Raw genomic sequence first — 16,749 nt, 5'->3', positions numbered from 1 at the left:
ACCTAAATCTCCCACGACTTAATTTTTTTCTGAAAGCTGCAGGACAAGAGAATAAAGCACTCTTATGTTTTCAGTGACCTCTAAGAATGTCTAATATTTGGGAAGGGTCTGTTTGAAACAATGATTGATATTAGACATAATGCGTGTTTGATTTGCCCTAGAAGCAGGAAATCCTTTTTAAAGCCCGGTTCCTAGAGGATGTCTGCCTTAAAGTGCATGAATAGCTTCTTCTGGTATGTAAGGAATTACCTATATGTATATAAAGTAGGACTTGGTACCATGTTGAATCAGGATCTTGCTTTCCTAGGATACAATTTTAGCCAAGAGCATTTTACTTCATATCCAGGCATACTTACGTGAATACTTCCATCCCCCATCCTGCAATGGCTGTGAAGAGCCTTGGGCCTAGATCCCGGGCTGGATTCATGGCACAGCCACTGTTCATTCCCAAGGAGCAAGTAAGAACAATTATAAGAAGTCCTACTGCGATTGGCTCCAGGCCCTTTGGTACACTGTTATTTCTGGTGTCAAAAATAGCAAATATAGCCAGAAGAAGAACAGCTGTCGACATCACCTGGCCAATGCAAAGAAAAAGAATATTGAATAAATACGTGTAGATTCCTTGCAGTAATGAAAAGAGAGGCCATGGCAGCTCTGTGGATTGTGGTGGCTTAGAGCTGGTATTTAGATTTATCCCACTGTACAGAGTAGCAAAATTTGGAGCCCAGTGCCTCTCTACTTCACAATAAGGAGAAGTTTAGGTATCTGTGCTGAAAGAAAAAGACAATGTGCTGAGGACATTTGGGGGGGAAATCCAACAAAAAACCCCCCAAAAAACCCACACCAAAACCTAAGTCTACAACAACCTGGTGTGGAAAGAATTTTGTTTCCATGTTTTTTTTCCTATCAATATACTTGATTCTTGGTAGCTCTGCTATGCCAATACAATCAGTTACATTGATATCAGTGTTTATGTGACACTAGCTTACACTGATAAAGAGCTGCATATTTAGTTTAATTTAGGTATTGAATAACATTTAAAAATAAGTCTAGAAAGTCAAAACTTGGCAACTAAAAATTTAGGAATAACCTAGATTAAGGTTGCACTTGTAACCGTAATGTGAATTCTGCATTGCATATGGTAATTGAGCTGATGAAGGAAACTTTCTTGGAATTACTTTGATGGAGTGCTGCTCTACTTAAATGCTTTGTAAATATCAATTTTGCTTATAATTAACTTAGGGGGAAAACAGACAGAAGTTTTGGTAATGTCAAAACCTTCGGTTTCTAGACTGACTTGAAGCTTAAGTTTGGGAGTTTAAAAAATGATTTCTATTTTATCCATTTCTATTTTAAAACATCCATGGGCAAAAACATCTTACAGAAAAGTCTGACTGATCCAAAGCAAGAATCAGAATTGTCTTTCTTACAAAATTTCAAAACAATATTTGGATTATTTTGAAATCAGATTTCACAACCTTCAAGTCCTTTACATAAGGAATTCCTGTGCTCCAGCAATCCCTAGTTTTTTATATCTTAGTTATGTAGTGTTTATTTCATGTATGCCTGAAGAAGACAGGTAAATTGATTAAAAGTAGATAGAAGATGTGAGACTTCATTTTTCACTGTTGAATAAGTGGGATTACAAGATGCAGATTGAAAATAAAGTGGAGATGTTTTTCAAGACTGTCACTTGAAAAATAATAAATATTGCAAATCTATTTCCAAAGAGAATGTTGGAGAGAAGGTAGCTGAAAACTCAGTTGTTCAAGGTGTGTTAAAGTGGCTACTTAAGCATTACTTAAGGAATAATAGGTCCACGAAATGGGCTGATTTTTGATGTAAATGGACATATCTCTGCTGAAGTTTATGGAGAAACATTCATTTATGCTGGGGAAAACATCTTACATATATTGCATTGAAGACGTGGAGTGCAACAATTAATATGATATATGTGGAAAGAACAACTTGAAATTATCTTGCTTGTAAAATGTACCCCCTTGCAAACAGCATTGCATTCTCGTTGCTGTTGTACACAGTGATGTATGACCAAAACAGTGAGAGCCATCAGCCCCATTAGAGCTCTGTGGGATTTTTTTTCTGCTTGGTTTTACAGTTTTCCATATGCTTAATTTGTAGAATCAAGACCACAAGTGCACTTACCTGATCTGCAAATCCATTTATGAGGGACAGATATGGAGCTGGGTATGTTGCAAAGATATGTGCTGTTGCATTAGGTCCTGTGACTTCAAGTGTTCCGTTGCTATACTCCATAAAGGCATCTACAGAAAATAGCCATTACCTGGTTGCACTTCTCCAGAAACACTAGAATTTCTAGGACTGGAATATATACCACAGCTCTGTACACTTCCCATTCTGAAGTGAAACTGCTAATTTTTTTTCTGGGAGCATGGTTAACAGATTTGAGGTCATCATGCCCACCTGTCTCATCTCCCCTGTGCTCTGAAGTATTTGTTTGATGCATCACAGATTTCAAAACAGGGCTGTTTTTTCTTTTCCCTGCGCATTGCTCCAAACGCAGTGCCAAGGAGCATTTTCTGATTCTGAACAGAGTTGCATTATTCTGGAAGAGGTGCTCTAATTGGTGTGATGCCCCCAAAAATGCATGGTGTCCCGATTTGTAGTGTTGTGGATTTCCAGCTACCAGGAATGATGCTATTCCATTTGACAGTTGTGCAATGACTGCTTCTGGGAATGAACTCTCCTGAGAGACCTCCTCTTCTAAAGGAGTTCTGAGTTTTTCACTCTGCGTGGGCTTCACGCCCAATGCTATGCTAGTCATCCAAGATGTGAGGGGAGAGTCTAGCTCCAACATTCAGTTCCTCGTATATTTAAGTTAGTGTATTTTTAGATATATTGTGAAGATTTAATGCTCATTGTAAATATTTGTATATTTATGTTAGTATATTTAAAGCCTATTTTAAATAGTATAATATGACTTTCATGATGGAAAAATTTGCTGCCTTGGCAAGCCCTGAAATGTTAGAAATAGGAAGACACTAAGATGAAGCACTCAAATCTGCGTAAACAGACATGAATAATAAACGCTATATCTTTATTTCACTAGTGGATCCAGTGATGAGGTGATACTTGTGAATAAAGAAACAGCTCCCTGTCTCCCATGAAAGTCATGGTGAGGGTGGTTAGCTTCTGAAGTGGATCCAGTGATGAGGTGATACTTGGGAGACAGGGAGCTGTTCCTTTATTCACATGGAAGTCATGGTGAGGGTGGTTAGCTTCTGAAGCCAGCAGGCTATTTCTCCTTGCCCCATTTTTATAGCTTTGCTTTAAGGCCATGGCATGGGTGCAGAGAATATTTAGTTGTTTACTTTTATCAGTCTCATTTGCAGTGTCAGATTGTTTTGTTGCATTTAAGTTGCAAAAAGGAAAAAGTACAGCAGAGGCTTGGTAATTAGTAAGAACAAGATGAGAGCAAAGTACTTGAGCAGAGACAGGGATATGTGAAAATCCTGCGCTCCTGATTAACAGGAAGAAGTCATTAACCCTAACCCTAGCCATACATTCCCTATCTTGGCCCCTATCTTACTGCTGCCTTTTGGCAGAACACAGTGAATCCTGTTCTGGAATCCCACAGCTTCCAAATTCTAACAGTAACCTTAAAACAATGCTACTCCCTTCTCCCCAAACCTAAACCAACAAAAAAACCCCACCAAACCCATGACAGTTACCACAGTTCCTAAGGAGTTTTCTGTTTGTGACTACTACTGGTACGGAGCACCTAGCTGAATTGCAATAGGCATGTCCCTTTTCGTTTTTCTCTATTGCACCCAGACCCAGCACTGTCCTGAGGCATAATGCCCATAGGAGAAAGGCTTTGGAGGAGATGGGCTTGGACAAGAAGAAAGGTTTTGGAGTAGGTGCTTGAAGCAACTGGTCCAACTGAGCAGATTCATTGAGTCGGAGTCCGTTCAAGTGTTTTTCCCTTTGTGGCACACTGTAAAAGAAACATGCCTCAAGAACAGGGGTGATCTTTTTTTCTTCTCTAATATGTGACCCCTTTGTCACTCTACCTGGAGTTCATTGCCTTGGAGAGCTACCTCTCTAGGGTGGCCTGAAGTTTAGTCAGGAGGGACTTGATCTCATATCCTGTAATCTCAATGAACGATGTTGGTGATACTTGCCTACAGGCACTTGGATCAGATCTCTAATGTTTCTAATTTGCCTAGAAGATGAATAGCCATATATCCTGGCTATTAAGTAATTTAAAATCCTTACTGAGAATTACATGATCTCAGAGTATCTGATTTCCCATTAATAAGTTTTCTGAATTTCAGAACATTTCCTGGAGTATTAGTGTTTCAGAGAAGTTGTAGGATACCTGGAACGTTTGAGCCTTTTCCCTTCAAACTCTTTATGCTTTTTTCGTTCCTCTTTATGGCTTTAGCTTCAGTCCTGCCATTAGCCCTGTGTGAACAGAGTCCTCTGCCTGCTTGGCATTTATTGAAAAACTGGGGCCTTAGAGACTGCCTGACCTCTAGTTTGTCCTGTGAGCATGTCTAAGGTGTACTCACCATAATAAATCCCAAAGACAGACGCTGCTCCAACAAATGCTCCCAGGAGTTGTGCTAATATGTAAATTGGTAATTTGGTCCATTTTAATCTTCCAGTCATGCACATGGCTAATGAAACGGCTGGGTTTATGTGACCACCTGAAAAATAAATCACAAAATAAGTCATATAGATGACTCAAATACATGAGAATAGGTGAATGATTTGTAAAAGTGTGTGCGCTTTTTGAGTACAAGACTAGTATGTGCTTTTCTAGATGTTATTTTGCAACTAAATGCTGACTGCAATTAAATGGAAACAAGTAGGATGAAAACTGGAGGTGGGGTGGAAAACTAGTATCCACCAAGATCCAGCTTCCCTCTTGATGTTTGCAGACTGTGCTATTTATCATACTGCTGTTCTGCAGTATATAATCTATAGACAACCTTTCCAGAAAATCTTATATCTGTCCTATTGGTTGTGATGGGGGGGTCCATCATTCTGCATATATTCTCTTTCCTCAAGGACTTTGGCTTTTTATTTTTAAGGGAGGATTGGGGCAGCAGAACATGTATTCAGTTTAGCAAGCATGTATTAAGATTAAGGACTATTACTGGCTGGATTGTATCTTGAGGCAGATCTGGAGTACCTTGGATTTAACTCACATATATGTTCCTGACTTCAGCCTGGGGTTACTTAGGAATTCAGTTTTCATGAACATAAAATAATGTTAGGGTTGTCCAGCCTCATGCTGACTGCTGGTGAGCAATGCCCAGATCGGATCTGGGGACAGCAGTCTGTAATTCATCATCACACGTCTTCATCAAGCTCTTGCACCCTCCGGAAAGGTCCACTATAAAGAAACTGATAAACTAGTTGTGCTGAAACAGTTCTATTTCCTGTGGAATTTCCTTCCTTTGTATTTAGAAGTAACTGCACTTGAAAGCACACATGGAAAAGATTTCCACAACATTGGAATTCTTTGTGACAACTTAGTTTCTAAAATATATTTATTATGTCACATGTTTGTCACTTTCCTCAGTATCTCTTATCAACATGGAAAAAAGTGTTGAATGCTTCTGGAAAACTTAATTTTTTACAAATATGTAGATGATACTTAAGAAACACCAATTGCCAAATAAAGAAACAGATGAAACAGTACTCCACAGTAAAAATACAGTAACCCCAAGTTTTGCAAGGATGTAGCAGATCCATTGCTTACCTTGCAGGTAAAGTCTCATTTCAGCCTTTATGATTATCAGAAAAAAAAATGGTCTTTGTCTTTAATAAAATAACTAAAGAGTGTGACCTTTGTCTGTCAAAGGCTAGTGATGGAGACAGGGCCTCTGTGTACAGTTTCTGTGTTTGCTTGCACTTCAGGTCAGTGAGTCATTATCTTATGAAATCCAGGCACCTTTGATACATAATGAACTGACAAACACAGATAACAACCTGGATAAAACCTTCTTTGTATCATTTCCAAAACTCTGACCTAGTAGCAGCAGTCTTGAATTAATTTTGAATTCCTTACTGTGTTTCAAATTCTTCAGCACAGAGCCAAATAGATGGATGGCACCTTATTTTAACAGCCCTTCATGTGAATTTTGATAAATTGTTGTCTTGTCTTTTGTTCTTTACTCTGGCTGGAATGAATAATTTTCCTTTCTTTCAACACCTAATATTGTTCCCCACCTGTATATAATACAAGGTGATTATGATGGCCAGGACAAGTCATAGTAATATTAGAGATGTTAGATTAACATTAAATCTGAAAAGGAAAAGTCTAGTTGAAGGCTGTCTTGCTGACATAGAGTTAAAAGATTATTGGTTCCTGTGCCACTGGTAGTTTCCTGGTTTAAAAAAAAAAAGTCTGCTTTGGACAACATGTTCCCGGTTCTTTTGTATTTGCGGTGATCCCAGTTATGAGTTCATTTGAAATGTGAAGTTGGGAAAAGGGGTGGGAAATTATCTAGATACTGAAGAAAATTAGATGGAGAAAAAGCAAAGAGGGCAATTTTCCTAGATAAGAACTCAAATTCACCAAGGGTGCAGACTATATATTTAATGTTACCATGCATTTAGAATTTTATGAAGAACTGATGCAAAATATTTTAGCAGGACTTCAACATGAGACTTCATGGGCTAAGAGTAATAGAATTTGCTAACAAATTCTACACAGGATATTCTGATATAGAACTGATATTCTAAAGTGTCCACTAGTAATAATGTGTTGGAGAGTCACAGTCTATTGAAATATCTGTTCCTGTTCTTTCACAGAGAAAATGCACTGCCTGCAGAATCCTTTGTCATGGGAAAAACACAGGAAGCACAATACTGCAACATCTGCAATTGCTCTGCCCTGCTGGGATTGAACTCTAATCTTCTATATAATGGAGATGAATATCCCTTAAAGATGGAAATGTAAGGCAGGTTAGTGTTTTACAGTTTTCTGTGGTGTTTGTGTGTTGTTGTGTGGGGTGTGGTTTTTTGGTTTTGTTTTTTTTTTTTTTTATGATACTGCATTGGAAGAGTTCACCTGCCTAGATGTAACCCAAAGGCTGTAGTTGAAAGTTGTTCAGATAATAGGAATGTACTGCTCAGTTAACTGTGTGGTATTAAGGAACCATTCTGCTCTGTTTCAATGACAGTAACGAGGCTGCCTGTTTTTCAGTACCTTGAGCACTTTCTATGGTGTACTCTATAAACCTTCTCATGCATGGTATCTCTGTAAAAGAATTATAAAAAAATAAGAGGAATGGCCAGAGTAATTTCTGCTATATCCACTCTTCAGAATGGCCTGGTTTTACCTAGAGATATCTGCCCAGATCAACTTCATCTTTATGAAGGGTAAGAAATGCCTTCATAAGAACTGGAGTACAAGGGCACCATTTGCTTTAAGAGGGCAATATAAACTTCACATACAACACGGAGTATTGTGTATTGTAACACACAACACTGTGTATTATTATAACCCATCATTTTCTATTTTAAAGGGAAAATTTTAATGTTAAATCCAGTTATGCTTATGTTTCTGATATAAATTTGGCCAAACTGAATGGTGGAAGTAGGAGACAAAGTACCATCTGATATGGCACATGTAGACACTGATTAGTTAGACCAGCTACAGACAAGAGAGACTCCTGACCAGTATATATTTTGGAAATGTTATAGCAAAAACAAAGGGGTGAGGAGAGTACACTGACATTGTAGCACAATGTTTCTCTGCTATTGAATCTTTTTGCCGTTTCTGCTTTCTGTGATCTTTAAGTGAGCAGACTGTCACAGGACATGGCAAGGTAAGTTGCACTCTGTAAGGTGAATCTGGCTCATCGTGCCCATTACTGGGTTATTCTACCTTCTACCTAGCTGGTGACTGCTGGTTTGTGTGAGCTTTTCCTAGTTATTTCCTTAAACCCAGTGCCCACGCCCTCCAGGGTCACCTCTATTGACAGAATTTACAGAGCAAGACCCAGCAGATTTCTGGCTTGCACAGACCACTTTCCATAAAGGCCAGAGGTCTGCCAAGGTGTGCACACTGTAGTTCAGATCAGAATTTGGTGGAAGATTCTATTACATGCAAAAAATAGAAGGAAGCAAGAACACAAAAGATTTACCAGCGAAACTCTGATGCAGACTCTGCTTCAGTGGTGTTTGCTATTGCTAGATACATAATAGTTTATAACATGAAATGGAAATAACTTAATAAGGTAACCTTAAAACTGTGGCAATAAATGCTATATAAGAAAAAAGTCACTTACCAGAAACCCCCCCAGACACATACACTGCTATGGTGACTGCCATTGCAAATCCAACTGATACTGTCATGGGCCCACCATGGGCTCCTCGGCTAAGGACAGCCTGTCCCACACACCCACATCCAAGCACCTGTATTTGAAAATATAAAGCTGTAAGTGTCTCTGTGTTACTGGTTAGTTTGCAACTCCTGCTGCTGTCCAGGTATAGCCAAAAATGTTAAATACTGAAACAATACTAGAATTTGGGATTAGTGGCATATGTGCCGTGGTTGCCTTTGCTGCAATGAAAACTTGCTCTTCATTTTCTTCTGTTCTGTGGCCAGGAAGAACATCTACTAATAAGGACCTCTCTTTCCCCAGAAAACAGTTTTCAAGTATAATGATGGGATACAGATCAGAAGTCAGAGCCTAAACAAGATCTCATGGTCTCTGCAACAAATTCCTGCATCTGAAAGTGAAGAGGAAATTCATTGTGTGGTAAGTTTTTCAGTTTCAGATTGTTGTAAGCAATGAGAAAATTACTATAAGAGTTCTGAAAGATAGTTGAAAAAGGTTTTAACGTTTAATGCTGAAACTCCGGAACGAGACAACTTTCTGGAAATGAGTGTTACTGTTATGCTGCCTTGACATCATATATTGCTCTATCAAAATACTTCACTGGCTCAGCAGTTTGAACAATTAACTGAAGTGGGGATACCTCAATAGTTCACATTGGAGTATCTTCCATGGATTTAAACTAGCTTCCATTTTGTGTTGCTTCCTCTCAGAATGAAATTCAGCAAAACATTTACACGTATGCTTAAGATCACGTTTATTCAGTTCTAAAGCTTCTGCTTAGCTTCAAGAATATATTTAGGTCCTATTAAAGTTGGTAGGAAACATTTTTCAAAGGCACAAAAGGCCTTTAGTTTGAAAGACTTGCTGATCTGATTCTGCCAGAAATGAATTTGTGTCTTTGAAAAACTCCTTTTCAAATGTATGCCTAAGTGATTGGCTGAATAAGGACCCAAACACTATGGAAGATATCAAATAATATCTATAGTCTGAGAACTTTTGCTTCTCTGCAGCTGTAAGTGATCTGAATCATAACATTTCTGGGATGTGATTAGATTTATCTTGAGCAGCCTTAATTACTTTGGTGTTAAATTGGATATCTATATTGTGTGTATATATGTTTCTCCTTTGATGGTATAAGGGAATCTGGATTTTTTTCTTCCTATGAAATCATTCTGCCTTAGCTAATTTAGTTGCTTTGGTTAACCTCCCTGCTTTGCTTTAATGTTCTGCCATTACTGTGTTGTGTCACCAATGTCTGTATTGCAAATATTCTTCCTAACTATGCATATTTGAATACATAAAATATAATTCTTTCAGAAATTGTGATTTTCAGTAACAAGTCAGTTACATTAGGAAATGGCAAAGTAGTGGGAAAACTGCTCCTGCTTTAGAAATGGACTGTAGCAAAAAGATTACATGATTGAAGTTTAACAAGCAAGTCCTACTGGAATAGATGCAACTTTAACAGGCAAAAACATCCTTCTGTTTCCATTATTTCCCCAAGAGTTTTAACTAATACCAAACTGTGACAGAAAAGCTCTCAATAAAATTATGCTCTTAACCAGCTTTGCAATGCAGACGGAGTTTCTGTTGTAAAAGTGCCCTGAGACTGTCACATATCCAAGCGCAATTCTTGCCTTGAGGTTATAATCACGCAAGCAAACAAAACACTGCCTGGTGCCAAAGTGTTACAGCTGTCAGGTTACGAAAGGCTAGGGTGGTGTTAGATAGCAGCCGTTTATTGGACTGTATAATTAAAAGTTAAAAGATATTCTGGGCTGCAGTCAACTGCTGCGCAATGGGTGACGTACGCTTACGTTAGGCTTCTCTCACTGCTGTTAGGATCGTATACCTAGCAATTCAAACGGTAAGCACAAATGCACATACAGAGATAAAACATAAACAAAAAAAGTTTTAGTTGTTTGCAGCTGAAATTATATGTTCTTTTAAAACTTCATATGATAATTCTACTGCTCATGTATTTATATCTTTAATACATAAAGAATTGGTATGCTGGAATTTATAAAGTTTAAGATTAGGGCACAAGGCTAAAGGAGGTGGGATTAGCATGCTCTAACCTTCATTTTCCAGTCTTCTCAAAGGGAGTGTTCCAGAAACTGCATCAAGCAAGATTTAGTGAGAGATATGGCTCAGATGTGCAACAAGTTCAGTAGGCTGGTCTGGGGCACTGTGTGCACTAGGGTGCATTTTGCATTCAGGCAAGCAATTAGATCTACAAGAATGCGCTTGCATTCTGAAATGGCACAGACAAAGCTTCAAAAAGATTATTCTTTTGAAAATATTACCCTTTCCTGTAAGGATGATGAAGAGGAGTGGGAGAGATGGGTACAGGAAAACCTAAGGGACAATAACATATGTGTGTATCAACTACAAATTCAGAAGAGGGAAGGAAATTACAAAGGGAGGCCATGGTCTCCTCTGATTACCAGAAAACTGAATCTAAAAACAAGAAAGCATGCATGCCAGCTTGAACACAGCTGCACTGGCCTTGTGCTTGGTGGATGTTGGTAAATGACTGCCTGCTCATGTACAGTGAATGAACACCACTGCAGACACAGTCACTGCATCCCCATTCTGGGATGGGGAAGGTGGGAACTCAACCTGCACATCTGAACCATGCCCCAGTAATATTTTTTACAATGCTGTCAATGTAAGAAGGAGAGGAAAAAAAATTTCTCATACCTACTGTAGATAGGTTGACACAACTGGAAACTATCACCTAATTGTGTAATTATCTGAGCAGCAATTTAATACCCTGTGAATCTTTGTTTGGCTGAGTTAAGGCCAACGAGATCATCAAGTTGTAACTAAATATTCTAAGTTTCTAGGCCAGGCTCAACCATCAACTGCACCCACAAATTCATTGGTTCAAACACATGGAGTCGATGGGAGTTTAATTTACAGTAGAATACAGACAGATCTCTATCTTATCTCATCATGTTACCAGGTTTACATCTTAGCAGTTGTCTATAGTTTGATCTGGCTAAATTTACTGGAGCAGCTTCAGTACTGACTTTTTGTTCACAGAGTAATTAGATTACTGTCATAAATAACATGCTTGGGTGTGGAATAGCTGTCTGCACATTCTCTGCCAAGAAACTTGCTTCATAGACATTAGATCCTTCTCTTTGTCTTGGGTAAGAAGGCTAACGTTAGGAAAGGAAAACAACTGGCTTTCAATGAGCATAATGTCCTGTTGTGGCTCCCTGGGAGCTTGCAGAACTTCATCTCACTCATCGAAGAGACTAAAGATAATTTTGCCTCCATTTGTGCTGTTTTCCAGGATTTTTTTCAAATGCTTATAATAGCATTTTTCAGTGTCAGTAGGATTTCCTGCAAGATTTGAATCCAGAATTTTAGGGAATCTATTTTTCTACATGGCCTGCAAAGCTTTAGACATCTTAGAACAGAATTCTTATATGAGAAAGTCCCCTTCTTATTGAACAGATCCAGTGGTAGTGTGCATTCATAGCCATGTTCTTATTAAAGAAGCGACCAAGTCTCCCGCTTTTTAGCAGCGTGAGACAATGATGTATGCTTTTTGTCATGCACATCGCCAGCTGCCAAGCTGTGGTGAGTTACATACCTACAGTGGAGTACCACAGACGTCCCTGCAGGCAGAGTATGGCCTCAATGGCCACACAACTGGTGATTGCTCTACACAAATACAAGAGTTCAGTGCGCTACAAGAAGGAATATAGTGTTGGCAGTTACAAAAAAAAAAATCACATTTTAATTATAAGCTGTACACTTGCAATCAGGAAGCGCTAGAAAAACAGTTTAGAATTCTAGTTTTGTCCTTTTTCAGGACAGAACTGTACTTAAACAACCACAGCTAATCATGAAGAATCTCCAGGTAGATCTCCTCCACCAATTCACAATTTTCTGTATGGGTGCCTTTGTTCAGGGAAGGCAGCAACCCTTTCCCACACCATGCTCCCACCTATGTTCTTCTCCTGTTCCCCCAGACAGGCATTTCCTGATATCCCGTGACTTGTCTGCTCCCCTTTTCCAGCCTGGATGGACCTGCAGTACTGCGCTGGATTCTGGCGCATGCGTGTGTGTTCCTGTGCAGGGCTGTGAGGGGGGCAGACTCTCAGGGCAGTGTAGCGGGTTCAAGCTGCATGCTTGTCAGGGGTGTCCTGCTATCCTAAAGTTACCATTCTGAGTCTGTGCAAGCAGAGTGACACTGCTGGGATGTTCAAGAACGTGAGAGCAAGCCCTGGTATTTCACTTCTTAGGGACCTCAGTGACTTCTCCAAGGACCCAGACTTAGCACAGTGTATTTAGGCCCTTAAAAGCAGGTATACAGGCAGGAAGAGGCAGTTCTCTGTGGGTTGGGAGAAGTGGTTGCATTTGCCCTTCACTGCAGGTAGGCATCTTGCTGACCAAAACTGCCCATGAAAACATTAGAGGGTTGTTTGTGGTTTTCTGTAGTCTTTTGTCAAATTGCATAGTACTTAAAATTTTTAAGGTGAGATAAAAATACAGTTTACCAGTCAAGTAATTTTTAAATACTTTAAAAACATATGGCTCTTATCATTTAATATTTTTGTGGGGGTGGATTTCTGTATTTAATCAAACTTGGAGTAATAAAAAATTGCTATATCCGTTCTCCTGATGATCTCCTGGGACATAACCAATATTCTCTTGGGTTCAAATGGACTTCCCTTTATTTTTTTTCAGATTTGCTATTTAATAAAATAAGTCTTTGGAAAAAAAAAAAAAAAGCCTTATCATTTAGTTAATTAAATAGTATAGACATAAGCCTTAAAATGATTGCCATTTTGAAACCGTTTTTTTAATGACAGAAAGCATTAGTACTTGGAGACATGAATGTAAATTTAATAAGGTTTTAGATGAATTGTGTATATAAAGCCTTTAAAACATATAATGATCTGGTTCAAATTGCTTTGTGGGAAAAATACAGGAAAAATACTGAGGGAAGAATTGTGCTGTGCTATATAAACCGATGCTTTTAAATTTTTATTATTGCTTTTGCATGTGCAATAGGAGACAAATAAAAACTTGAAATCACCTAGAGAGAATGCAGAAGTCTGCATTCTCTCATATTTTATTATGATTAATATTGCACTCTTCATCCTGAAATGCTAAAATGCTTTTCTGTCCTGAAATATATAGGGCAAGTGGCTTGAGTCAGTTTCTTCAATGAAGCTTATAATTTTTTTTACTAAGTTTTAGAAATTCAGGAGATAAAGGAGATGTTTCATATTCAGATACAAACCTTCAGGAGCAAACATGGCCCCTTGTAAAGGGGCTAGGAAGGAAAGGCTGGGCAAGGGAAGAAAATGTTAACCTAGTAGCTTCTTGAGGAGAAAAAGAGCCTATTCAGGTGCTGCTTCCCTCCCAGGTTACTCACCCTTGAGCTGAGATGCACTCCTCTGCTTTGCTTCCTGCACCAACTGAAACGTTTAAAATCTGTCTAAACTCTTAATGCGTCTGTCTCTGTAATGGTGCTCAGGGAACTGTCCCATTCAGCGAGAGTGCAGGAGCGGGCACTGCAGTTTCTGAGAAAGGTGTTCTGTCCTCTCTTGGGAGGATAAAGGCACATGTTTCTCTCTTACTCTTTCCTTTGGGTGCAGGAAGAGGGTGGCCTGATCTTTGCTGTGCCCTCGTGGTTGAAGGTGCATGGTTCCAAGTATTTAAAATCTCAGTATATTCTCTTCCTGAGCTCTTTTCTGTTGCAGAAAACATTGGGTGCTTTCAATAGTAAAGAAGCCTTTGAGGGAATGGCTTAGAGGAACTGAGCGCAGTTTGCCATTAAACCAGACCATGGATTGGAGAGCTCACTAGTATTCGCTTTTGGCCAGAATGGCTTATTGAACTGTAGAGAACACAAAGATATAAATTCACTATATGGCATGAACTTCATTTATTATCTCTTATTCTACTCTCCAGCTGTTTATGACAGTTTTTAAAAGTTCTTACTTCTATTACCTCTTTTTAATTTGGCAAAAGTTTTGAAAAAACAGCCTGTAAATTTGTCTGTAAAATGTAAATTCAAGTTTTACACTCACGGAAGGATGTTGGAAGGATGCAAGGCTTCTGTGAGGCTCAGGTACCTACACTTCAGTCCTGTAGATGCAAACTTTCTGGAAATGGTACATCTACAGGAAAAGATCTTGGAAAATTAAGTTCAACTTAACTGGAGCTTCTTGGTAAACAAGGAGAGCTGAGTTATGTGTTGGGGCTGATGTTGCAGAGATGATGGTTCTCTCTTGTATTGGGTTTGTGTGGCAGGGTTTTGGCAGCACAGGGGGCTACAGGGATGGCTCCTGTGAGAAGCTGTTAGAAGCCTCCCTGGCTCCAGACCATAACAGGTGGGTGATCCTTCCCTGTCCTTGTTGCAACCCACCAGCCTTCCCTTGTACTTTCTACTCCTTATCCCACTGGAGGGAGGAGTAAGTGAGTGGCCAAGTGGTGCTCAGTTGCTGGCTGAGGTTAAACCACAACATCTTTTAAAACATACAAAACAATGTCTGAGTCACTCAAACTTTAAAATGTCATAAACTGGAAAACTTAAGTTTGTACTGAAAACAAAACATTTCCTGTGACTTTTCAGGATTATTTGCTGTAATAAACATTTTGGGGTAAAACAATAACTAGTAACCTTCCTTTCAGTTCTTTCACACTGCTAACTATTCAGCTGACTTAAAGAATGACTTCAGGGAAACAAGCGTTGTCTAGAAAAAAATGTGAATTGATTTTGATAATAGTGAAATGATAGTAATAATACCAGTGTGCAAGAACACCTCCTTAACCTCAGCACAACTAAGGGTCTTTGTTAGCACTTTGACTTCTGTTTGCAATGATGATTTAATACAGGAGCAAGAAGGAGGAAGAGTTTGTGCATCTTCGGAATCATTAGCAAAATTTCATGCTGTCAAATTCATGCAACTGGTAAATTTGTAGAAACAGAAAGGGCTCCAAGTTGGTGATGACAGGGAAAGGAAGCATCTTATTCTCATAAAATGAGTGGTTTTGGTCTAGAAGTATAGTATTAAATTCTTTTACATTCAGTTCATGAGTGACTTCTCTTATTTATTGTTTGCACTGTATTATTGCTGCTAGAGACCCCAGTGTATGGATCTGTGTGACATGAGTGCCAACATTGCTAAGGCCCATGGCATTTGTAACATTATCTAATATTTAAAAGCTGTTGACATATCAAAATACAAATTATAAATATGTTTTAATAACCCTTTCTATCTAGCTCTGACAAACAAGTTCACTAAGAGCTAATTATACAAGATCCTGTACTCCAGTAAATTCCCTGCTGATGGCAAACAAGGTAGCTGTTAGAGGTGACTGCTATTTAATTTTGTACCTTAAACAACTCTCTGTAAGCAGTTTCATCCCATACAAAGAGTCTCCCTCTCACAAAAATTTAGGACACAATTTCTTTGTTCAAAATTTCTAAGTAGTAATTTTGTATTAAATGCTAAACACTTATTTAAGGAGTAAATTATCAAAAGCTATATTTACTTTCGTGTAATAACATAGAATGAGGATTCCAATGTGTGTTTGGAACAAGGGATATATGTTTTTGTAAAGTATTGGAATTTGAGGCCACAGAAAGAAAGATAAGGAAAAGTTGTTTAAATTTTCATCCTCTGGGCTGAGCAAATCCGTGGAATGTCATACTTAAAGACTTTTTTCAGGCAAGACTAAGCTCCCCAGTAAAGCAAGAATGATAACTTACATAGTGAAGTAGTCAGAATATGAAAACAAGACCAAAAGATTTTGATGAGCAAAAGATTTTGATGAGCAAAAGATAGTCTTCCTTCTCGCTAGTTGGACACCCTCATGTCTTTATATGCTAAATGGAAGCCTGTGTTCCGTTTTCAGCAAGGAAGCATACACTGCTCTGGATGTAGGAGGTACTGGCTCCTGCGCAGCTCCTTTCTGGGAAACTGCATTCAGTTAGTTTGTGTTTCATCTTCACTCTCAAGAGTATCTATGTTAGGTGAGCAGTAGCCGATTTGGGCAGTAGCCCATTTGGCTTCTCATTTTGGAAGTGTTCCAATTCAGATAGACTTAATGGTGTAAGCCAGAGTAAATCCCATTTTGTTTGAGAGCAATGCAGCCAAGTTCCAAAGGGGAACTATGGACAAAAGCATGACTAAAAGCAGAGAGGCAGTTGGAGCCTTTGGACTCTTTTGGGCTGGCACCCAGATGTTGTTCCCTTGAGTAACCCACAGGAGCCCCAGGAGGAAATGTGGTGAACTAGGAGACATACTGGAGAACAAAAAGCTCTCTGGTGAGCTTGTTCTTAAGGGAGGCCTCAGGGGCAGCCCCAGCTACGGAAGGCTGTGTCACGGACTGGGAAATGTGTGTGCGCACCCTGGCCTCTCAGCCACTGTGG

At 39.0% G+C, this 16,749-nt stretch overlaps 1 protein-coding gene across 1 annotated transcript in view; it reads right to left on the bottom strand.

Annotated features, from left to right (window-relative positions):
- Positions 1-356: 356 nt before the first annotated feature.
- AQP9 (aquaporin 9) overlaps positions 357-16,749 on the bottom strand; it is a gene marked incomplete at its 3' end in the record, with an annotated part of 20,108 nt that continues 3,715 nt past the window's right edge. The window contains exons 2-5 of the mRNA XM_010146432.1: positions 8,289-8,415; positions 4,554-4,691; positions 2,164-2,282; positions 357-574 (exon numbers count right to left, since the gene is read on the bottom strand). Coding sequence (XP_010144734.1) covers positions 357-574; positions 2,164-2,282; positions 4,554-4,691; positions 8,289-8,415 — 602 coding nt within the window. The remainder of the gene's footprint in view (positions 575-2,163; positions 2,283-4,553; positions 4,692-8,288; positions 8,416-16,749) is intronic.

The sequence above is a fragment of the Eurypyga helias genome, unplaced genomic scaffold (assembly GCF_000690775.1).
Source record: "Eurypyga helias isolate BGI_N326 unplaced genomic scaffold, ASM69077v1 scaffold26762, whole genome shotgun sequence".
NCBI classification, from domain to species: domain Eukaryota; kingdom Metazoa; phylum Chordata; class Aves; order Eurypygiformes; family Eurypygidae; genus Eurypyga; species Eurypyga helias.
Note: the sequence above shows the minus strand (reverse complement) of the source record. Positions and strands in the feature narration are given on the sequence as shown.